The 25,083-nt window shown below is 43.8% G+C and overlaps 1 protein-coding gene across 1 annotated transcript in view; it reads right to left on the minus strand.

Annotated features, from left to right (window-relative positions):
* Nucleotides 1-1,785: 1,785 nt before the first annotated feature.
* Nucleotides 1,786-25,083, minus strand: part of KDR (kinase insert domain receptor) — a 30,790-nt gene continuing 7,492 nt past the window's right edge. The window contains exons 10-30 of the mRNA XM_075150560.1: nt 24,239-24,395; nt 23,015-23,135; nt 22,311-22,419; nt 21,237-21,581; nt 20,156-20,302; nt 19,872-20,003; nt 18,106-18,212; nt 17,569-17,704; nt 17,194-17,298; nt 15,844-15,957; nt 14,532-14,620; nt 12,685-12,841; nt 11,096-11,196; nt 9,640-9,762; nt 9,403-9,514; nt 8,909-9,008; nt 8,687-8,792; nt 6,660-6,811; nt 3,078-3,174; nt 2,879-2,967; nt 1,786-2,005 (exon numbers count right to left, since the gene is read on the minus strand). Coding sequence (XP_075006661.1) covers nt 1,786-2,005; nt 2,879-2,967; nt 3,078-3,174; nt 6,660-6,811; nt 8,687-8,792; nt 8,909-9,008; nt 9,403-9,514; nt 9,640-9,762; nt 11,096-11,196; nt 12,685-12,841; nt 14,532-14,620; nt 15,844-15,957; nt 17,194-17,298; nt 17,569-17,704; nt 18,106-18,212; nt 19,872-20,003; nt 20,156-20,302; nt 21,237-21,581; nt 22,311-22,419; nt 23,015-23,135; nt 24,239-24,395 — 2,819 coding nt within the window. The remainder of the gene's footprint in view (nt 2,006-2,878; nt 2,968-3,077; nt 3,175-6,659; nt 6,812-8,686; nt 8,793-8,908; nt 9,009-9,402; nt 9,515-9,639; nt 9,763-11,095; nt 11,197-12,684; nt 12,842-14,531; nt 14,621-15,843; nt 15,958-17,193; nt 17,299-17,568; nt 17,705-18,105; nt 18,213-19,871; nt 20,004-20,155; nt 20,303-21,236; nt 21,582-22,310; nt 22,420-23,014; nt 23,136-24,238; nt 24,396-25,083) is intronic.

Below are 25,083 nucleotides of genomic sequence, written 5' to 3' on the forward strand. Positions count from 1 at the left end.
GATACAATTAGATCAACCATTCCCTAACTGAACATAACAAACTCTTTCAGAGGAGATTCAGTCTGTACAAGCAGTCTATTCCTCTGATTGCTCCTCTGAAGTCACTTACTGCCAACTACTAAAAACCACTGAAGTTTCTTTACTACAGTAGCCACAGAAATGTTCATAGACCTGTACATGGTATAACTAGATTCATTAACTGGCACTTGAAGTAAGTAGCACTTGATAAACTTCCCTGTCAATAGACAGAATATAAGAAAATACATGCAAGGAAAGCAAACAGATCTACTCATAGCCCCCACCTCTAAATTTCCAGTCCCTTTTAATAAAGTGAAAAGTTTTAGCTATTAAATTTTTTGTGACCCTTGTAAGGCTACAGAACACCGATACAAAATGTGAATAGTACAATATCCATTATATAATATATATATTTATATTTTAATATATTACATTTATTTCTACATAAAGAGGCTATAAATACTGTATATGCCTTATATTCATGGTTCCCAGCATTTGACATTATAGTAAGTACAAACAAAAAAAACCATTATAAAAATACAAAAAAGAACTCAGTAGAAATAGCTTTACATTTTAAAATCTTGTAGCCTGCATTGTGTCTATCAATAGAGCTCTGGGACTACAAGAGCACAGGTAAGAAGTTGTCCAACAATTAGTCACCACTCAGAGAAGATCAGAGCTGCCATGAAACCAGTCACGGATTCCCAAAACTACATAAACCAAGATCTCTGCCAGTGCAAACAGACTTGGAGTTTGCAAAGTGAAGGAGTCAGACCTACATCTGAGGGAGAGGGGGTGAGATGAGAAGGTAGGGTGCCCTTAGGATACCCCATCAGGACCACAGGGCTCCCTACAGTCCTAAGGTAGATTACATTGCCCTTTCTACCTGTTGTAGGGGCTGCCTCAGTGGTGATTCAAAGTGGGGGGCATTTTCTGCAGCTGTTTCAGGCTAGCTCAGAAGCAGGTAGGTGCCTGGCATGGCCAAGGGTGCCAGAGAAGATGGGGGGCAGAGCCACCCCGAGGCCACCCCCAAGGGGATGCATGCCCCCAGCACCCGTGTCCCGTCACTTGCCTCGGCGCTCTGCCTCCTCCCTACTAACCAACCTCACCGGGCAAGTCTTCCAAGGAAATGCAGCTCATGAGGTCTGGTACAGCAACTTTTTTTCTCCGCCAAGGACAGAGACCACCGCCCCCACCTATATTTAGCCCAGCCTATGTTTAGTCTCAGGCCATTGGTGAGTGCCAGAGCCTTGAGCTGGAGGTTCCTTTTTTTGTTTGTGGAGGTGCAAGCAAGGGATAACTCTGAGAAACAAGAAGCCAGCGCCGTGCTGTTTCCTTCCTGGAGTCCAGCCGCAAGGGGAAAAACAAAAAAAAAAAAAAAAACAAAAAAAGAGCAGGGCTGTGCCGTTATTTCGTACAAGTAGAAACAGTTAAGTTGAACACCGTGCCGCTGCCTGCATCGGGCAGACGCTCAGCATGTCACCGGGGTCCCAAAGGGCACCACGCTGCCTCTGCCATTGGGTCGGCACAGCACCCACACACCGCAGCGGGGCTTTGCACCCTCAGCCGCCAGCGTCTCTCGAGGAAAGCGCCCCGCAGCCTGGCACGGTGCAGTTTTGCTGCCAGACGCTTCTGCATTCTCTTCAGGAAAAATAAACGTCTTGTTTTAGTCTACAGACGCTGTCTTTCTATACATCAAACCTGAATACCACCAGTCCAGGCAAGAAAGGCACATCCCGGGGGGGACCCGGAGCCGCTGGCTTCGCCCTAGAGCGGCGGGGAGGCGAGCGGCGCGGCGCCTTCGTAGGCGACCCCGTGCGCGCGGCAGAGCGGGGGCGAAGCCTCCCGGGCGCACAAGAGTTCAGTCTCCTCGCTGGAGTAGACGGTGGTGTCCATGTCATCCGAGTGGTACCCGGACTGGTACCCGCTCGTCTGGTTGGAGGCTTCAGACATGACGGACTCGTTACTCTTGCTGGGCACCAGCGTGCTGCAAAAAACAAGCAGAAACAGGACTGAGCGAGCTGTGGAGACTGTCTTCTGGAGGGCAGGTGGGCGATTCCTGCCGGCAGCTGCTTTCCATCACAGCAACAACCAGAGCAAAATGGTGTATTTAGCAAAACTGGCTTCAAGCCTTTTTAAACATGCATTTGATTATAAGGAGAGACCTCTTTATACGCCTTAACTTCACTAACGCATGAAAAAGATATTTAATTTTATGACAATACAAGGAGTTAGATTGTGACCGCAAATGAAATGGAGAGAAAACTTTGAGAGGCTTCACACATTTCAGCTGTGGTGCAATCATAACTGCAGTATACCTTTGTTTGCTCTGAAGTTGTCCTGTAAAAAATAATTCCTGAGAAGCTCTCGGAGAGCATACGTGAGGTTTCAGCTCCATGAACGCCACTGTGCTTCCTGTGAACTGCACAATGAAACCCCCGTACAATGCTCTGAAAATACACTCAGGTACATCCTGAAAACTCAAGAGTCAGCTTTACAAAAAAAGAAAGAAAAAGAAAAAGGAAAAAAAAAGAGCTCTTTGTCATTGCAGACAGGCCCTCACAAATACACTCAATTGTGTGCACCGGCTCAGTTCCTTTGAGGGGTGGTTGACGCTTTTGCAGCTGATAAATACAAGTCCTTTCTGCAGCGCTGGCTGATGCTTCCAAAGCTGCATTACCTCTCCTCTCCTGGTACCAAATGCGGATGACCAGGCATACAGTGCACAATTTTTAATTGTGTTTCTAAAAGTACAGTAACAAAAGATTTTGTCTTCTAAAAAATTTTACAAATCAATCAGTCTTCTGACATACTGCAAGCAAAAGGTCATATTCAACCCTACGTGCAGCCTGAGCCTTACCTAAAGGGTATTTTCACTTGTTTATCGCTCTCTTCCAATGTCTTCAGTTCTTCAGATGCAAGAACCATCCCACTATCTGTCTGGTTTTCCTGCAAAGGTGTTAGAAATGCATTAAATGGAAAGGGATGGAAAAAAAAAACAAACCACAAAAAAAGACATCAAGAGGAGGAAAAGGCATACAAACAACAGACAAACTCACCTCCTGAACAACTTTTACAGTGGTTACCAACGGGACATCTTCAAATGTTTTCACGCTCACAGGGCGGCTTTTTCTTTTGCTACCTTGTCGGTGCTGACTGAAAACAAAACAAAACAAAAAAAGTTTTGTGTCCACTATCCACAACTTGGCCGCAAACAGCAGAATGATATCAGAATCCTTTCATCTCTCTACAGAGAAGTTAATCCTTTTGTCAAAACATATTATGCAAACCTCAAAATATCCATTTATTGAAAAGGACGAACAGCCTAGAAAGTGGCATGTTTCTGACCTCCTGCTCCTGACAACCTTGATCTCTGAGCAAATTCTAAGAAATGGCTTTGAGAAAACAGCTCCTTTCCTCAGTTACACTGGAGGGCTTCACTTCCTGCAAGCTTCACTTAGAAGTATAATAAACAGAGGAGCCTGGAGCACAGACATGTGTCTCTTCCTCTGGACTGCACTTCTGAGACCCCTGGCTGGACCTAGGACAACAACAGCAGACTCAGCAGACTGCCGCCCTTAAACCGTGGGGATCAGGACAGGGAGTGCTACAGCTTTCTTGAAGGCTCTTCTCCAAAAGAAGCCCTCTGGTCAGGATGACATCCATAAAAAATACTGGACAAAAAAATAAAATTGACTTTCATGGAGGTACTAATACAGCAAACAAAACAGCCACCCTCAGCTTTCTGTCTAAGTGGATATGGAATAAAACGGATGTTCTCCCACTTAAGCAGGACCAATTTATGTTCCTAACAGCTAACAAACAAAAAGCCATGGAGTTAAAAGGGAAGCCTGCATCCACTTGAAGCGCAAAGCTGGAGGCAATGAAGAGCAACATCATTCATCCCATTTCCCAGCTTTGAGTCTAGCTATGCTGAGCCCTGCCTATCTCCAACAGATATTTATTTAAACTGGTGGGGATTTTACAAGTTCCCTGTGTAGCTTGCTCAAATGCTCAATCACACTTTAGAATGTTTTTCAAATATTAAACCCAAGTATTTGCTGCAAATAAAATTTGTCCTATTGCTGGGGACACAGAATAATTAATTAGCATCCTCTTTCGAGCAACTTTTCATATACTGAAAACTGTTACAATGTTCCCTCTCCATTTTCTCTTCCTGGACTTAACAAAATCAGTTCTTTCAAGATCTCTGCACTGACCATGTCTTCTGCTCCTGTTACTCTGCAATGGTATCTAATCCACTTCCCACCCAACCCTGCCAGGACCAAAAACATCTAATGGACAATCTAGTCCGCTTACCCTCCTGGACAACCTGACCTTGAATGACGAGAAGTTCATTCCACAACTTGCCTTCTTAGTCTGAAAGCTCCCCATGTGCTTGCATTTAATTGTCTACACAGGCACAGAACTGCAAGGCCAGAACTACAGTTACCAGGGTGGTGAAGACTGGAAATACCAGCCTCTTGATCTTAATGACCTCCCAGGTATAGGAGTCCTGCCTCTGCTCCGCCCAGTCAAGAGTCCAACCTACATGGGCTACAATGAATGAGATCCTCCCGGATAAGCCAAGCTACGGTGCAAACAGTACCAGAAATAGCGCGCAGGCGGAGAGAGGCCACACGCGGAGTCTGACTCCTGCCCGGTGGTGGTGAGGGCTCAGCTGATGTCCTGACAGTATTTCCTGACACGTGTTTGCATTTTATAATAGACTGTCCCATAAAAAAAGGACCAAAAATGCCCTACAGAAAATCAAAATCCATCTTCCCTGCTATCCACCAAACCAATTATTCTCTCAAAAAAAAGGAAACTTGGATTGGTTTGACTTGATTTTTTCTTGACAAATTCATGCTGGTCGTTTTTAGTTATTTCATTTTCCTGTAGGCATTTACCATTATTTATCTGATCGTTTATTCCAGGATCATTCCTAGGATTCAAGTTAACCTGATTTCAGGGTTACTCCTTTTCTGGTTTTTCTAAAAACAGGCATTATCTTTACACTTTCTTAAATCTCCTTTACCTCACCTGTTCTTAATGATAATCTTTCAAGATTCAGAAATTGCATATCTATTTCCTAAGCCAAGTACAGCAGATGTTAGGAGGTCCTGCTGATTTTAATTTACCTCAGCAATCTAAAGATTCTTTAATATTCTGTGTTTTCCCTGTGCTTGCTTCTCGTCCTCCAGCTTTGAATTAGAGATTGTATTTATCAGCCTCTCCTCATAGTTAGTACTTTTGTGAAGACTGAAAAAGACATTACTGAACAGATCAATCTTTTCCACTACATGTATAGCAAGATCCATGCCTACAAAATCATTTTCAGCTACCAGAACAGAAGAATAAAGCCCCCACTTTGACTGAAGCTCCCCACTTTGCCTCTCCCAACATGGTTTCCGCAAGTGCTTTCTCAGAAACCCTGTCACACTGCAAGACAAGAGAAAAGAGGTTCAAAGTCTCTTTAAAAGGTTGATGGAGAGGTTTTACTTCTGTTCCTAACAGAAAGTAAAACCGGGGGGACCGGAAAAAGCCATATAGGGAGTATTAGAAGTGGAAAATAGGTGTGATGTTTTCAGTGTTAAATCATGCTTTCGTGTCTTTTAAATATTTATATTTTGGACTGCCCCACTACTAAAACGTGGGGTTGAGAGTTTCAGCTCGAGGACCGTAAGTTCAACTGGAGTGCGAAATGCACTGTGCCTACCTAGTCTTTTCCAGGACCACATAAAAACATGATCCTACAGTACTCAAAATCATTGGGAACACTGTTTGTCTTTGGTGGATATAATACAAGCAGTGAGGGAGAGGGCTCCACTTTGTGGAAACCACGTGAAAACTGACAGCAGAGTCCATCTCTGCTCTGATGGTTGGATCAATCTCCCATCTTTCTCCTTCTTTTGAGACTGCAGCAAGCACTCCAGGGCTCCCAGCACCTAAGTGGCTGAATTTGATCTTAGGCAGCACCGGATGAGAAAATATCTTTCTCCCTTACCTCCTGTGCCTGAGGTCTTCACAACGTCCAACATAAGCCCTGCTTAATTGCATTACTACAAACTCCTTACCAGGGGAGTCACCTCTGCCACAATACCCAACAGCATCTACTACTACTGGTCCATCGTGGATGCCCCAGCAGCCCACCAGAAGCAAGCAATAGACAAAATCCAGTGATGACACTACTTAGGTCGCATTCCCCTTGGCTATCAATTCATGACCTATTTACCAACATTTTAATTTGGGAGGGGAAATGTCAGGAAGGTTATTAATGACAGATCTATTATCATTAATATTTTAGGGAGCTGCAATACAAGAGTGTGAACACAACTGAATTGGATCAGTAAAACTTTGTATTTGTTCTGGTTCTTAAAAACTAAATAACAAATACTCTTGCGTTTTTTTGAATGAGAATACCAAATCTTGGAGGTGTAGCCAAAAAAAAAATTCCCTAGCATTTGGGGAGGTAAGAAACTAGTTCTTGCCTGCAAAAACTCTACAGATTCATTCTTATCCCTATGGAGAAGGTTAAATATGGACCAGGCAGCTGAAGTCTCTTCCTTTCATTTTCCCTGCCCCCAGCATGAACAAAACCTGCCCAGAGGCCCCAGTAGGATGTCCACCATATAAAATACCTAATTCCTGCTGTGTTGTCATAATGGAATTTAGGATCACAGACTTCCTCTTCCTCCCTACAGGAAGCAGGTGAAGTTGGGAGAGAGAGACCCGAATCCTCTTCCATATTCAGCGATACTGACAAAGGAAGGACAACGTAGTCTTTACCATCCTGTAGAATGCAGTGAAAAAATACAAAAATTAAATTAGGCTACAGAGATACACAGACACAAACAGCTACACAACGTACATGGAGAATGCAGCAGCCCAACAGAGCTACCTTGGTTGTTTTATTAAACTATGAGCATTATATCACCCTCACAGGACCACCTTCATTAAAAGGGGGAAACTTAGTAAGAGCCACTGCCAAGTATTTTTCAATAAAAAAAAGAGGTTTATATATGACATACCGTAACACAATGCGTAAACTGAACTTTTTCTTGATGTCTTTGAAATAAAAAAATTAAATCTTAGTAATGTTTGAATTGCAATGACTCAAAGAACATGACCCTGAGGGAAAAAAATAACCTTAAACTGAAAGGTTGAGTTGGACTACAGCATATGAATCATAAAGCCTAAATTAAGCATAAGAAGTAAATGAAAAAAAGAATGAAATGGAGATAGCAAAAAAGGAAGTTTTCTATCAATACTTTGGTATCTAACTTGATGTGAATAGCAACAATAGTATTTTTAAAAATTTCTTCCACTTCTTTATATTTCTGCTTTAAAGTACGAAGAGAAAAAATGGATTATGCATCCTTCAGTACTGCATACCTATTTATAGTCCCAAAAGAAATAATTTTGTAGATTCCCTCTTTTCTCTAATTTTTTTTGCATTTATCCCTTTTGGACTACAATATGACACATGTATGATTAGCTATTAGTTATCAGACAGTAAATCACATTTGTCCTATATAGTCACAGCACACTACAGTTTATGACAAGAGAGTCTAAATCATTAATAATCCAGCCATATTAGGTTATGGGCAAATATACATACAGTATGTTCTGAACATACAAGCAAACACATTTTTTACTGTGAGGGTGACTGAGCACTGGCACAGGTTGCCCAAAGAGGCTGTGGAGTCTCCATCCTCAGAGATATTAAAAAACCACCTGGACATGGTCTTGGGCAACCGGCTGTCGGTGCTTTGAGCAGGGGCTTGGACCAATGACCTCCAGAGGTCTGTTCCAACCTCAGCCAGCCATGATTCTGTGATACATAAGATTCGAGCTGCTCTGTAGGAAAGTGAACAAATTCTATCCTTTCTGAGTTTTGGCATGCACAGAAGACATGATACTTTGGAAGGACAGGTAATTCCCATCACTACCAATAGGTTGGAAAGGGAGAACTAGTCTAACAGGAGAGCATGTGGCAAAATCCAGCCTTCTTCTTCCGAGTGCTCACATCTATTGCCCTGGCCTTGTCCACATTTGTGGTGCATGAAGAGGGAGACATAAGATGGAGAACCCAGGAGGGAGGGAGGCCCGTGTATGCCACCTGGAAGCAGTGGGCTCTCTGACCACAATGCCTGTACATTGGACAAGTCTTAATACGCTTATCCGCGTGGAGCTGCTGACAGGCAGTGAAATGCCTGTATCCTTGTCTTCCAGAAGAGTCATTAAAAACACTGCGTCCCACATCCTCACACATGCTAAGATATCTACCTTTGGCACAGTAAGATCAACAGGAGCTACCTGCCGAAATGCCTCTGCAGTACGCAGAGAAATGAGCAGCAGAGCAGGGAATTGAGCCTGTGCCAACAACTCCTCAGCAAGACAGCTAAGTAACCACAGTGGTGGTATCATGGGAAGCCCTTGCTGGCAGGGCAAGGTGGCTTTTGGTTACCACAACAGACCTCTGCAATCTTTCTCCCCCAGGTCATTCTTCTCTGCCCCGTTGCCAGTCAGTAACAGGAGCGGTGGAAGAAGCCCAGGCTCCCCGACGGCTCCAGCAGACTACCCGACTGTGGGATTTTGTGGTGGCTGGCAGGACAGGCAGGGTTCAGCTGGCGGTTTTAGCAACCAGAGAATACATTTCATGTACCTGACGGACATTGGCTTGCAGTAAATTCCCCAGGTGCTCCACCAGCTCTGAAAAAGTTGGTCTCTGCTTAGGATCTCCGTGCCAGCAATCCAGCATTGTTTGGTACCTAGAAGAACAAAGCCCATTAAAATATCAGCATGAAGAAAACAGCACCTATTGCTTGCTCAGGCACCTGCTGTTATTGTGGGGTAAATGTGGGCAGCTGGAAGAACAGTTTCTCACATTTCTGGTGTTGTATAGTCTGGTGCTCTCATTCTTGTTCCTTCTTTCAGTCTTCTGCAAAATTCCTCATCAATTTTCACTCCAGGGTATGGCGATGCGCCTAAAATGAGAGCAACGGTAATTTTAATGCATTAGACTCTTAAATTCTGGGATTAATTTTCAAACAAGTAATTCACTATGGCCTGAGTTAATAAGGTAATTCAGTATATTTGGATGTGCAAACAATTTATATTTATGATGGCAACAGCAACTGATTGAGTAAATGAGGCACATAATCACATACTGAAATTGTATGAAGAAGCATTTCAAGTCCATGTTCCTACATTTGCATTTTTAAGGAAATTTGAGTATTTTATTTTGATGGAGAAAATAAACAGGAATTTTTCAAGAAGTAAAAAAGACATGCTAAAGAGGATCCACGAACACTTTGACTGTTTTCTTCAGACTCTGTTGTTTAAAATTTAAGATGGCTCAATAAAATTAAAGTGACTCACCTAATGAAAATATTTCCCACAGCAGAACTCCAAAGGACCATACATCACTCTGAATGGTATATACTCTATCAAAAATGGTTTCTGGTGCCATCCATTTTAGGGGTAGTCTGGCCTGAAAGCATTTCCGTAAACAAAAAGGTATCACAGTTTAGCACAACACTGAGTTTCCACAAACCCATTTAAGGTGAAAAAAAAATGGGTTCATATTAATTCTCTCTCAGAGAATCTGAAACTTACATCTCCTTTCCTGACGTAATCTGGGTCTTTGTAGATGTCTCGAGCCAAGCCAAAATCACAGATTTTGACCACGTTATTGTCTGACAAGAGGATATTACGAGCAGCCAGGTCCCTGTGGATGCACTGCAAAGACAAGTAAACAACTATACGCTGCCTGTCGTCACAGCTCTGTCCACGGGGCTGATCTCTTTCACATATGTGCTCTCCTACCCTCAAAGGCCAGATAATTCTTAAAACCTTTTAAGAAAAAGAAACCTCAGCAACAACAGTTACTGACTTTAAGTGCTTTTTTGATGGTCACAACTGATTTGGCTCAGGGAGACTTGTGTTCCCAAGTCCAAACATACATCTGTTTATCCACTATGCAGAGAGGGCCTTTGAAGTTAGCTAATTAATTATCCTAAGAAGCTGACACAAAACAGGTTCAGATCTGATTACCTTTAGATTTACTTAGGTTCACTCAAATCTGTGTACTCCACTCTCTCCCTGAAAAACATACCACACTAAAACACCTATTTGATTCCAACACAAATTAATCTTGACTACAGACAGAAAAGTCCATGCCTTTACCTATGCAGAACGACAGCTTAGCCAACAACCCAAAGACTTCAAAACTTAAGCCTCAATAGCTTGAAGTAAAAAAGCCAGGCTCTGAAAGTGGCTGCAGATTTGCTTCTAGTATGCCTAGAAATACAGATCCTGGAAAGACATCCTTTTACATATACACACCAACCAGGATGTATAAAATGTAGAGAAATGTATGTTTTTAGAAAAGACTCTGAAGTCTGCTCTCAAACACCTAGCCTGCACTCTAGAGCAGTGTTATATTCCCTGCTTCTATTTCCTTTTCCCATTTCTAAGTACTTTTTGTTTCTATACAACTGCAGGCAATTCCTCGCTCTTGCTGGAATTTACATCCTTTGAAACATATGTATTTAGGATCAAACCACAGAAAAGCACTTCTAGAAGGCCAAAATGCAGGTGAGGTGCTGTTGACTGCCAGGGTGTCTTCGGCAAGAGACTCTCCAAGGAGTCATCCACGAAGTTTCATAGGTGAGCATCATCTCTCTTCACGCTGCCCTTCCAATTCCACTGCACAAGTTACAGGCAACCTCCTCAGAGCAAACTCCTTTAGTTTAGCTCCGGTTACCAGCGATTTGTCCCTAATTCTTTTAATCGTCCTCATAAGTCAGCTCCCCTCCTCCAACTACTTAATCATTCTTCTATGAATCGGTGACCCATAAACGTTATACAGATCACTAACATTTGTGTCAATAAATGCATGGGCTGTTTCACTCCGTAGTATTAATGATTCGGGTATGTCTTAGGGCAAAAAGAAAATGTTGCAGATGACTGCTAGTCCAAGGATGAACATGCTGTTTCCTTCTACAGACCTACAGCACTATTTCCTACAGTCAAATAAATAACATGCCACTCTTCCTGAGAAGTTCCTTACTTTGCGTGAAGCCAAGAACTCCATTCCCCTCGCCACCTGGAAGCTATAACAGATGAGGTCCTCCATGGTCAAAGGGTTCTTGCAAAGGTCTTCAGGACCAGCTGCAAAGAATCAGACAACAATCAAACATGCCCTTTGTCACTGATTTCACCCATAACTGCTTCTTAGGTAAAAGTCCATCTTAACCTTCTGCCACATTGAATTGGAAGAGCAAACCAAGTCCCCTTTTTTGGCTGTATAATGATCAGTAACAACACATTTTACTCCAAACTAGTCCTGTGTAAAATAAACTTTGAGATCATGGGTTATACCCCAGGCCTCCTTGCTTACTTCCAAAGTTCCCAACAGTGGAAAGATTTGTGAAACAATCCCAAAAGAAAAACAACCAAAACTCAGCTCACAAGATCCTAGAACAGGAAAGGCTTGCTGTGGTTTCAGCAGTTGAATTTGGAAACCGATGAGAGGGAGGCCCCACCTAGTCCTCACAGGGAAGAATATGCCATGGGAAGAAAGACTTCAATTTGGCATAAAGCCGTGCTAATTTAGAGTAGAAGAAGCCTAACCTCATCCTCTAGTGACCTGAAGGAATAATGTACTCAAGCATCCAACAAAGACACCTAGGCATTTAGTTCCTGCTGAAATAAAAAATTCAATTCCTTTAATCAGCGCTTGATTTTAAGAAGAAATCTACCAAGAACTAAAACACTGGTGGCTAAAACCTTCGTCTCAAGGCCTGCTTTAGGTCCACATACTTCTAACAACATTCCAGCTCAGAGGGTCAGTGGTTATGCCAGAGAGGTCTGAAAAGGATGAAAACGGTGTGGAAATGCATAAAGTTCATGCCTGACATCATTACCTATTAGGATCGCATTGAAACCACGAGATCATCCTCCCTGTTAACATGTTTTTCTTTGCATTAAATGATTTTTACTAGAAGCCGAGGTACAGGCAGTTGAGCTACAGCCTCCCTCCTGCCAGTCTGATACCACCGCCTGCTGAAATCAGCGGTCTCTGAAACATGTTGGCAGCACTGAGCACTTTGTGCTGTCTCTGCCAAAGGAGAACATGGCAAACGCATCAGTGAAACCGCTGCAGCGGGTATGTATATCCAGGGGAGGATTTGAATGAGCGGATAATACAGGTTTCCTGTTCCTGACAGACCACCTGCTCAGAGGGAAGGCAAATCAATTTCTCTGCTAATCAGCAGTGAAGCAGATGGCATTTCACGATATTTAACTTCTGGGTAAACATTGAGGAAATTCAGTTAGCACCCTGGCACATCCCTCTCTGCACTGCCTTCGGAGTTCGTGCTCTGCGATTTTCCTTGAAGACACTGGGACATTAAGTAGATGGATCTCCAAAAGGCAGTGCACTAAAACTGCACCCTTTTCAGACAGGACATTACCTGGGATTGGGCTGAGGGGTTTGGGATGCTGAACTAGAAGATCCATAGCTCAGGAACTTTGGTTATTCAGGAAATACCCCGCACACAGTTTTGAGTGAGCTTTGGAAATCACACGGTCCCCGATGTCCCTCATCAGCCCCCACCAGTGACAGCTGTTCCAACACCAGGAGAAGACATATCCTACCGTCCTCCTCTTCCACATCACTCAGGGAGCGCTCCTCCACAAAGCCAGAGCTTGCTGAGCTCTGGCTGCTCGTGATGCTGTCCAACCGTCGCTTCAGGTCGGCGGAGACATCACCAACGTAGTTCTCCTTCCCCTGCCGAAACCTGGCACTTTTGGTCTAGAAATGTGAGGGGCAGGTAGGAGAAATCAGAAGCAGAAAGCATGCCAGAAGCTTCCTTGGGAGAGGCAATGATGCTCCCCACAGTCTGTGCCACGGGCACCACTGAAGGCAGGGAGGGCAGCCCAGCACTGGCATGATTGGCCGCTCTGCTCCAGGACAGCTCTGTTTGGGGCACCAGGCTGGCACGATGACAGCACTGGCAAACCCCAACCTACGGCCACGCAGGCTTACCAGCTCGAGCACCCTCTGCCACTCTACAGCATGGCTTTAGCCTGCTCCCGCATCCTCCCAGCCGCCCCCCATCAACATATCCACATGCTTGGGAATAAATGCACGCTGACGAGCTGGCCTTCTCAGCCCCCTGGTGCCCACCACTTGTGAAGCACGTGTGGATGCTGCCGGATCCCCTCTCATACTCTTGAGCCTCTCCGTACTGCTACGGCTTTACCTCCCGCTGCTGCAAAGACCCTTCCGCTAAACCTCTACCTTGGCCAAAACCCTAGCAGCCCTCAAAATCTGATTTATTTCCTTCTTCCCCTAAGCCACTGAATACCTCTAGGGAGGATGCCAGCCCTGCAGGCTTCCTCCACCATGTTTCCATTTTCTCCTGCTTCAGTGTGGTGACTTTTCTGCCCTGGCAGGGCTGGTTTTTTCCGTTGCCGATTCCCATTCCCACCGCTTGTGTAAGCAAGGGTCAGCACCCTTGTGAAACCCTGCCTCTTCCTTCAAGGCCTCTCAGATATTTGTTTATCCTTTTTACCTCACAAGAGGATGCAGCGAGTTGTCTTTGCCAATATAAAATAGTAAACAATGACTCCAAGGATAAAGAAAAATAACCCCCTGGAGAACCGACGAGCAGTTTGAAGAAGCTCTTATCTAAACACGGCAGCTGCAGGAAGACTGAAGTTCTCCCGGCTGTGGGTAAAAAGGGGAGGGTGCCGAGCGTGATGCTCAGTGCTGAGTGCCTGCAGCCATGCTCTTCATCCACCAATCTGACCCTCGGGGGGGGATGGATCCTCCCAACCCTCTCCAGAAATCAGACCCCCTCACAGGCGACCAGAAACGAGTTTGAAAATGCCAATCTCCATCCCCACTCGCCTTTCAAACCGGGGTGCAAAGAGGGGGTGTTGTGATGGGAACTCGCCTTTGGAAAGGACTTGGGAGGTGAAAAGCTGAACGTAAACTCATGAGATACACCACTTACACAAAATGATTAGGAGCAAAAAAATGAATAGCCTGGTTCAGCAATGAACCAAGGGGACAGCAGAAAGGATAATCACGTGACAGAAGATACCTACGATTATCTGATGGATATATACACTAAGCAGGGACTGCAGTTATTTAAGGTGGTCTGGAGCTTAACTAAGAAAGGAAAAAATTCAGGCTGATAATCAGAAAAAACTTCCTGACAGATATGGCCAAGTGTAGAATAACCTGCCAAGGGAAATAGTGGAAGCCCAGTTTCTTTGCACATTTTAAGCTAACAATAACAAAAGAGCTACATTGCAGGGGCCAGGGGAAAGACTAGATGACCTCTGATGTCTTTGCCACCTCTCATTCCCATGAGAAATACTAGATATTGAGCGTCCCCAAGGATTGCCACTACAGTCGGCACTAGAAACAGAAACATCGCGTGTGGAAAAAACCCACCAAATCAAACATTATGATGTTAACCTTGACTCCTTACCTTGTACGGGACAAATTCACTCCTCTTGCTCCGTAGGTAAGCTGACAGATTTCCAAACTTGCAATATTCCACGATCACCATGAGTGGGCCTGGATAACACATAAAGCAGTTCCTTAGAAAGACCATTTATATCCCACCTTATCTCACAGCATAATTTGTGACTAGAAATACATACATTTCAAAAAGCATTCTACTACCCAGAGGTTTTTAAAAATACCAGCAATAAAAAAAAAAATCTAATCAAAGCAGAGAAGTAATTCCTTTTCTGCTGTATAAGGAAGGAAAAGAGAGTACATACTTTTGAAAATCACAGGCCTAATTTCATATGTGAAAATGTATAGTGCTGTGCTTATACTTAAAGTGCAAATAACTGCCTATGCTAATTGCAATTGTAAGGATGCGACATACACATTTGAATGAACTTCAGTGCAATTAACCACTCATCATAAAGTACATACATGATTATCCACGCATTTTTGTGCATGCAGTTTAAGTCCTAAAAACTTAAAACAGGAATCTCGGTCTCAGATGCCTTAATATGCAGTCCAAATGTGGTATTTCATGCTCAAATTGCTTCATATAGGCATATGCTACAATGATAAATTTCCATCCTAGGTTCCAGATACTGGCCATGTCTATTTTGTTATGGAATAAACAAGGAAAGAAATATTTATGGGCTATGTTTCCTTCAACTACTGCACTTCTGTCATGGAACTTTACAAATTAAATTCTGATCCACAGTAAGCCAACAAGTCAGCTTCCCTGAAAAATTATTACTGAGTTACTTTACACTGAATTTCTTCCAAATTAGCGTGCAGTGCTGGATTTGTTAAACAAAACATCTGTCCCTGATTATAAAGTAAAATAGGTTCATCCACTCAGAGCTGGACTCCAAATTGCAATCTCCCCTCCTACACACACACAGAGGCACCCACAGCCCACCCAAAGCCAGGGAGGGAAGTCACATCTTGCAACTGCACTGTAGCTGGTGACAAGCATAAGACCAACTTGTTAAATCTGGTATTAGACTCAGACCCAAAGTCTGTTACACGTGGGGTGTCCACTATGAAAGTGGATCTGAAGCACAGAAAAGCAGTGATAGAACAACTAAGGGATGGAGCTGGATGTAGAACTCCGGGCTTCTGAGCCCTTATTCCACCTCTGGACCTGCTCACTCTTATCAGAATCTCTTTTTAAAAGAAGATGACAATTTCTTCCAGATCTTAATTTTGAAACTCAATTTTCTATGCAGCAGAAATGGCAGAAATAGAGTTTTCACTAGCACCTTTCCACCCACTGAGAAGTTACTCACCTCCTGGCTTTGTGCAGGCTCCAAGTAAATTGACAACGTTGAGATGGTGGCCAATATGAATGAGGATCTTCAGCTCCGACATAAGTGCTCTGTGCTCACTATGGGTTGCACCCTCTGCAGAGGTAAAACAACACAGATCAGGAGCATCACAGACAGAAAGGTCTTCCCCTCCTCTGTGTTCTCTTCTGTTATTTTTCCAGCCCATCTAGTGAGAAGTCTTATTGGTTGGTAGCCTGGATCAGCCATGCTGCAGGACACTGATGAAAGCTAGGCACATGCATGACAGGGTTGGTTTTGCTCTGCTTTTAAACTTTTTCCAAAGTTTGCCAAGGGCGGTACATCAAAACAGGGACTCAAACAATCCAGATTAGCAAACATCTTTTTTCCTACAGACCTTTTGAGCAGTTTGTACTCTGCCGTTTGACTCTCCCAGCCAAGAAGAGCTAGAAACATTGTCCCATAGCCTTTGCTGGGGTCCACGCTAAAGGTCCAATGGGTCCACAGACTGGAGGAGATAGGGCCAGGGCTAAACATGCCTGACCCTGCAGCCTCACCAAAAGCCTAGAGACATGGCTGGTGTCCTTATCCCACAGGAATAGAAGGAAAAGAGGAAAGAGCTGAAGCAGTTGGGAGAGAGGGGCGGAGAAGGCAGCTCTCTGCAGTCTGCCTGAGCACTAGGAAGCTGGAGGGACAGGGTTTTCTAATTTTTATTGTCGTTACTGCACGCTTATCCCATTGCAATGAGTCTGCAACAGGTCTTGCCTGTGCTTGCAACTGCTCACACTGTACTGTCAGAAATCCCCCGGCTTTCCCACCCTTCCTCCAGTACACCATAGGGTGGGATACAGCCCCTGGCTACTGGGAGCCCCATTTTGCTGCCCCAGCTACGTCCTCCTCAGGAACAGTGTGTCTGGGAACCATAGCTTTCAACTTTCTTGTGGTGAATGCGAGGCACTATAATATGATTTAAAGCAAAGAGAAAGCTGTTCAAAACTATTACTCGTTTTGGAGCACGCCTAAGCCATTGTCTGAGACTTGCAGAAAGCTCCCTACCAGGCTGCGTAAGGCAAAAATGGACACATGCAAATTGCTTGCAGGAGCAAGTTTATATTCTGAACCTGAGTAGATCTATAAAGCAATGGCTAAGAAACCACAATCATATTGCTCCAATTATCGATGAGGTAAAGGCATGTACTGTCCCTAATCATTGCTTCATGACACCAACTGTTAAGCTAAACTTATGTACACCATTGGTACAAACATTTTGATTTTTTTCTATCTACCGGTTATACTATTGGCAATTATCCCTATATTGTGTATTCAGGGTGAAGTTTTAGTCATCATTTTTACCTTTAAGCATTTTGACTGCCACTGTTCTGCAGGTAGCAGTTTTGTCAATCCCAAACGCATCTGCTTCTATGACTTGGCCAAAAGCTCCACGACCAAGAGGTTTACCTTGAAATGAGAAGATGAACATACTCCAATTTATTTGCCTGGCACAGTGGGTGAAAGATGCAGAATAAACAGCAACTCTAAACTGAATTTATGTATCAGAAATTAACAGAGGGCTGATAATGGGGAGAGGATGCATTATATCCTACGGGACCACAGAGCCCACCCAGGGCTCTGCATCAGGGCAGCCCCACGGCAAGCCAGGACCTAAAACACCCCCCAGCACAGGGCTGGCTGCAGTATCAGTAAATGGCTCGTGCAATGAAGACACACCTAGCTTTAGCCGGTCTCTGGGAAACTCCCACTTGCTGGCATCATACGGGAGCCGTTCACAGTGCTCATCTATAGGGACTTCGTCAGGATCCATGATGATTGACAAGTAGCCAGTCTTCATGTCCCCTCCATTGGCCTGGAAAATGGTATTAGTTGTAGTTGCACACATTTTTTTGCTGGTGATGTGCAGGCAAAGTGCCATTTTCTCACTTTGTGGTGTTCCACTATTTCCCAGAAATGCCAGGCTACTGTTTCCCTACGCCATGTCATCGTGAGTGTGATCATCGTTAATTACTTGCTTTTTTTTTTTTGATAAACAAAACGAGCTGAAACATTTTTTCTCTTGTGAGGGCCTGTTCAATTAAAAACAAATTTCTGTGCCCCCGGTTCCAGGCAAGAATGTTACGGCATGGAGAGAAAAAATGTGTCTGTTGATTTAAGAACAATGGAAAGAAACGACACAAAAGGCCTCAAGTCAGCTCTCATTTGTCATGCAAGACCAGTGCTGATAGGACAGTACGAGAATTTTTTCATTACCCGCTTAACGGTCCGGAGGATGATTACAAGAAGCAACCAGAAGAACATGGCAATCACTGCAGTGCCAACGAGGATAATGAGCTCCAGATTTGTTTTCTCTTCAGCGCCTGGGAAGAAATAAATGAATATCTGAGTGATAGTTGGAAGCATATTGGTTTTGTTCATTCATTAAAGCAGAGAATGGAGGTCCTTGTTCTGATGGCTCGTTTTAAAAGTACACCATGGAGCAAGGAAACGAAAGCAAAACAAAAAGCTTGGGGTTTTATGTTGCAATATTACACTTAGTTTCGTGCTGTTTTACACACCACCCAATTTCTTAGCATCAGCTTTGTTCCAAGGACAGTATCTGGACCTTTGGCAAATATAAAAAAGTGAAATCTCACATTTTAAAAAGAAATCATTGTTTTAGAATACTCAAAATGAATGAGTCTTTCTCCAGAAACTGAAAAAACCCTATCATATAGTAAATAAAGTGCTGTGAGAATGACCCAGAGAACAATCTCTCTCTTGTCTCTTTACATACATCAGCTGGGGCATGAAAAAAAGTGGTTCTACAAGAACGCATGAAAATATGGTCTTATTTACAACATCCCTTTTCCAGTATAATAGTCTCCAGCAGATACCACTTGAACATCTATTAATGTGCAGAGGCAGCTCTCTTCTTCAGCTCCTGTTCGCCACATCATGCTCCTGTATTTCATCCTTTGCACCATACAGACTTTTGTACACAATAGCACACTCCATTGCATGACCCCAATGAGCTGCACTATAAATTTCTTGGAGTGAAACAGTATGTCCTACACAGATTTCCAACTTTTACAGACATGTCCCAACCACATCAGCTGAAATCTACATTGATGTCAGCTGCAGATAATTTCCACCCGATGTAAACATATTGCCCAACATCTTAATATCCTAATGGGACCTGGAAGAATAACAGGATACTGCTCTAATTACCTTAACGGAACAGATCGGACAATCACCCTGACTTATAAGACAGAGGTTTGTGAAGGATTCAGGGACTAAATTTTGTAAATATATTGGTATCAAGGGCAAGGAGCTTTTAGTTCGAGGCGTCTCATTGCAACTCTGGGTAGAAAGTCCATCATGGTTCCAGCTACTCAGACTGCAGACTAACCTCTTGTTAGGATTTATTGTTTATTATTGCGAATTGCACTTTGGTGTGTGCCACAATAGGACTGGAACAAGTAAGAGACGGGTCTCACAAACGCTACTTTTAGAGCTTGGTGAACTAAGGCTGGAGTCCCCTAACCCAAATCCACAACCTGTTCCTATCACTGAAATGGGACAGCAGTCACAACAGACTGCACAAAGTCTTCACTTTGTTTTTCTTAGATGCTGTGACAGCAATGACATAGTTAAAAAGTTACAACTGTTAATAAACATAGTATGACAATTATGTTACCAAAACAATAGAGATGCCCCAGGATATCTGCAGGTTTAGGTAGGGTCTGTTGTATAGGTTTGTATGTAATATAGACTGGCAGAGTTTTCCTTGCAACCACAAGTAAGATAGATTCAGCTTTTGTTGAAAAGCACTAAACAACATTATGGAGAAGAAAGCGTCAGCCTCAACAGCTGGGATTATGATGGCTATGACAGCAATTTGAGCTTGATAGGAAAGGTCAGGACATTTTGCAAATCTCATGATGTATTTTCAGATCTCCGATCAGGATAGCCAGTAGATCTTCCTTTTAGTGATTGTAAAGATTTCATGCACAATCGGAGAAGAAGCTAACACTAACCTTCCACTGAAAAAAAAGCCACTGCTTTTCTGCATCCCAGGACATTGCAGGCACGGCAGGTGTATAGCCCTCCATCTTCTTTCCTCACTCGACGTATGGTTAGTGTTTTGTTTCCATCTTTCAAAACAATACCTGGAAAAAATAATGATTCTTAGTTCTGCTATGTTTATGCCACTTTGTGTTAAAAATTCAAAATGAAACTTTTCATGGTGAAAATCAGCAGTGAGTCCCATGAAAGAAAGCCCTTAAGTGATAGAAAATTATAGCAAAGGAGCAATCCTCACCTGAATCTTCAACGAGGGTTTCGTTGTTTTTAAACCACATGATGCTTGGAGGAGGAATGCCATTTGCTGTGCATGACACTTCTATGGTTTCACCAATGTTTGTTGTTTGATTTTCCAGATTTCCTACAAGTGTGGGTGCCATGGGCTCTGTTGGTTCAAAAATACGGCAAAATTACTGACCATTAAAGAAAACATCCATTTTTGCAGTAATAGCACTTGATGACACGCTAGACGCTTGGCCTAGTAACAAAGTCTCAAATCCTTTTATAACACCAACAGCCACAGCGTTCATGTTAAGAGCATAGTTAAACTTCCACATGACATGAAAAAATGATAATAGCCAAGAAAATTTTAACAGTATTGATGTAACCTGCTTTAGATGGTTTAATTCATAACCGCTCAGGCTGCTGAGGGAAGAGGGAATAGGTGAGAATTTGCTTCCCTCACGTTTCTATTTCCAGGGTCATTACGAGAAGTCTGATACTGCTGGTCTATCAAACGTCCATTCAGGACAGCCCACGAACGTGGGTAGATATTTTCCTGAATCTGCCTAATCAGCCTATATGTCTAAATCCCAAAGCAAAGTCACCACTATTTGTGTGAAAAGCCGATTGATTATCAGCTTGCATGGCTTGCGCCTGAATACCGGCATCACTTTGTGACAGTTTTAAATTGTAGACACTTCTTCAAACTCAAGAGTCAGTGACACAAAGCAGTAGCATTAATGCTATGAATACACACATGCATATACAGCTAGAGGGAAAAACGTGTTTTGAAAAGTAACACTGAGAAATTATTGAGCAAAACACATGCCATTATTTGTGCAAAAGCCAAACTCATCTCCTTGCACAGCACAGTGGCTCGGTCAGGGTTTCCTCACTGGTACTGATGAAATAGTAAGTCTCTGCTGCCCAGACAAGACCCAGACCTGCGTGTTACCACAAATGGTCTAAATCTATTTAACAAACTGAGTGCGCCATTAAGCCAACACATGCAAGGCCTGGAGATACCAAAAACTGACACTACTGCAGTTATTTTCCTACACAACCACCCATTTTGGTTCACAGTCAGAGATCTGTACCTTGAACAGTGAGGTGCTTCACCAGGCAGTGCTGTGTTTTAGCCTTTTTGTCCTGAGCAATGCAAACATAGTCTCCGCCGTCCTGGAGGGAGATATTACGGAGGGTGAGCTCTAAGGTGACATTTTCACCGTTGATATTTGAAACTGTTGCATTCAGCTTCTGGAGAGCATTGAGGTTCTTGCAGACGGGCATGGGCAGCCCTCCAAAGGGAGTCTGCGAAGCATGAGCACTGAGTTTGTACCACGATAGCTTCTCAAAGGTGAATTTGTCCGCTGTGCATTGCAAGGACATGTTATCTTTCTCTGTGAGCTGATTCCGGGGCTGGAGATTAATTTCAAGACCCCCTGGAAGTTAAAAAAATAAAAGAAATTCCTATTGTTGCACATTTAGTTGCCAACAGTAACTTGAAAAAGCCGTTTTACAAATATAGCCTTATCCGCGCCTTGCCCAGTTGTAAATAAGGAAACAAAACACTGAAAAATCAACCCTTTATGTAAAGAGTACAGTCTCATTAAAAACAATATATTTAAAATGGATCAAAGAAAAGCCTGTGTAATTAATATAGTTCCTCTTACTGTAGAAACTTCTGGCAACCTAGGACGATTCTTAGCATTATCTTATAGTTCATTTTTAGATTTGGATTAAAATATTATTTCAGCATGTGAATATGGGGACTGATTTTCAAGAAGACAGAAGCTCTTTGCAACTATTTTTGAAAATGTTATTACAGTACGTCTTTACTCATTTTGTGACACTACCACAATTTCTCTGTAGCTCTTTTAAGTGACTGCAGAAGCCCAACAGCAATCACTCTTGGGACAACAGTGCCCATTGTGCATCATTCTCACGGGACTGCCACTCCACTGATGCCAGCAGAACTAACCACTTGGCTGAAGTTAGGTGGTGACTTTAAAGGCTGCATTAGGAAAACCTTAGAAAAACCTAAATTTCTAAAGAATGAAACGATTTTATAAAGGACAGGAATCAGACAACAACATTCAAACACCTATCATTAGGAAAACAGACGAAATAACATTAATTTAACATGGCTGTCCTCAACAGGGTATACTTACTGGTCACATGAAAGGAGATAACTCTCTCACTTGACCCAGCTCTGTTCGTAGCCATACATCTATACAAAGCAGATACATTCGCCGCTTGAATCACGAGGGTGCTCACAGTCTACAAAAGAACAATCGAGCAATTTCATACCACGTCAGTGCTAAAGTACGTACGTGAGCCCGACCACCTCAACAGCTTTGCAGATATCTGCACAACCGAAAATCCCTCCACAGCACAAATCCATGGCGCAGCAGGAGCACAGTCCCCTCCTAATGTTTACGGTTTTTTCCTTAAGTCTGTAATAATCAGGCAAAAGACAACACGAAAAAGCAGCCTGCCAGAAGGCAGACTTCAGTACATGTGTTAATAAATGCTGCACCTACAACTTTTTCCACTCTTCAGTCTCTCCAGCTTCTCCCTATTACAGTTAATTGGTAAGATTAACTCATCTAACTTCAGACAGCTAAAAGGTAAAACACTGAAATCTAAGTTATGTTCCTCAGTGGAGACTCACTTTGGGTCAGTATCTAAAGGACTTGAAAGTGTCTACCTCTGTCTACTGGCTTTAGTAAAAGCTTGCACGACTAGCTGTGGGTAGAGCCCCAAGTTTAACGTTAGGTGAAAAGAGTCTCATCTCTAGTGATATATTTCTAGATGTGTGGACGGATGAACAGGGCTAATCATACCCAACCAACAGAAAAGAAAATCTGCTCACCTTTGTTTTCCCGGCAATAGTAACGACTCGGTGCTTAATTTCAACCTGATTCCCACCCTTTCTCTCCGAGATCACTTTCCATTTCCTGCATGCATACGGATTAGCTCCTGAGCGGACTTTCCTGATATATAAGTAGAGACATATGCATTAGAGAATATTCGCTCTCCATGAGAGTGGTTTTGTGTTCTCTTTATAATATGCAGATATTTATCTACAAATCAGATGCATCACTGGCCACAGCTTGCATCTAGGAGGGAAGAGTATGTTTCTGGAAACATTTCTATTAAATTGCACCCTTTAACCTTCTGAGACCTTTGTGGTCTGTAAAATAAGAAACCCGCAAGCCGAAAGGTGAATTTCCTAATTAATCTGCCTGTGTCAGCTCAATCAGGATGCTTGGAGGGAAGAAGCTATTCTGGGAACAAACCTCCATTCATAAATGGACGATTCAAGTTAATTTAGTTCAAAGGAAGACAGAGAGACAGAGAAATCACTGAACTCCCTACAAGAATTTCTTGAGGACAGTAGCCATTGTGTAGGAAGCAACCAGGCACCAAAGGAAGAAACTAGTGGAAATCATTTTAAAAACAACAACAACAGGAAAGAAGAATGCTTTTTTTTTTCCTGGCTTTTTTTTTTTTTAAAAAAAGGAAATCTGGGCTTATGGCAGGCCCAGATAAGGGAAGCTGCGTGAATCTCAGTCAGGCACTCTCTCTATCATTCCCCAACATCAATCAGTGCACTTCCTCCGAGATACACTTTCACACAGATAAAGAGCACCGTCACACTCAGCACTTGAGCGTAAGAAAAAACAACACCACCAAGATCCGTAATTAGCATAAACAGCGTTTCCTCTGTTTGGGATGGAGCTTTGGGCCTGCATCCCACAGGGAGATCTGAGGGGAGGGCATGCAGATAGCTGCATTTGAAACCCCGTGCAAGCCAAGATGCCCTTCAAGAAGGCATGACGGCAACACACAGGCGCTGCTGGATCCTCGTTGCGGGTGGCCCTTGCCTCTGCAACTCACCGCCGATGATGACGACCTCAGCAGAGCCTGCCTGCAACGATCTGCCTATTAAGTACAACGACCTTTTCTTCATTGGCTATGAGTTTGGGCTCGGTAATGAGCCTGGACAAGGGATGCACACAAAAAAACCCCTCCAACCCAAGCAACCCTGAAGAGCTACATAAGCTGCAGAAGATGGCAAGGGCTTAGAACTCACTGGGGGCTGAAAGTGCACTCCTCCTCCAGCTGCCAGTGCCAGAGGACAGCGGCGGGCGGCGGGACGGCGTAGACAGTGCAGGTGAGCGCCTGCGTCGAGCCGTACTTGTAGGAGTCGACGGGGGCCAGCAGCGCGTTCTCGCCAATCTGGGGGGGGACTTTAGGAGAGAGCAGCAGGTTACACCACCCGCGAACGGCTCCCCAGTGGCACTGCCTATGTGCGTTAGACCCACGGTGACTAATTCACACTGTGCCCCACGTCTGAGCGCAACGCAGAGCACCTCCAAGGAACAAGGACGTATTGGGAAGAGGTGAACCTGCCGCACACCTTGAGGATCAGGCCCTCAAGACAATGCTTACTATCTCCTATAAAATCTCCCTTCATTACCCCCTGGTTTAAAATGCAGCCCTCGAACTCCCATCACCATCCCCAATGCATATTATTCCCCAGCCCTGATCCCACTGCATGTAGCCTCGCCGCCCCTTCCAAGACCTGCTGTCTTCAAAGCATGGGGGCTAGGCTGTTTCCTGGGGAGCAGAGAGGCGGAGGAAGAGGAGGAGGAGGAGGAGGAGAAGGAGGAGGAGGAGGAGGGTTGCACAAGGCAGGGCAGAAGAGGAGGGACAGCCGGCGTGGGGCAGGAAGGATGGGCGAGGCGGGACAGGGCCAGGATGGAGTGGGGTGGGGGAGGACTCTGGCAGCACGGCCAGCAAGGAAGGCAGGAAAAGAGCAGGATGCAGAGGCAAAGAAATAATATACAGAAAACAAAAAACACACACAAAGTATCATCACAACAACAACACCAGGAGCCTGCAGACTCTCGACCAGCACATCCTGGAGCCAGGAGA

This window comes from Calonectris borealis, chromosome 4, assembly GCF_964195595.1.
Source record: "Calonectris borealis chromosome 4, bCalBor7.hap1.2, whole genome shotgun sequence".
NCBI classification, from domain to species: domain Eukaryota; kingdom Metazoa; phylum Chordata; class Aves; order Procellariiformes; family Procellariidae; genus Calonectris; species Calonectris borealis.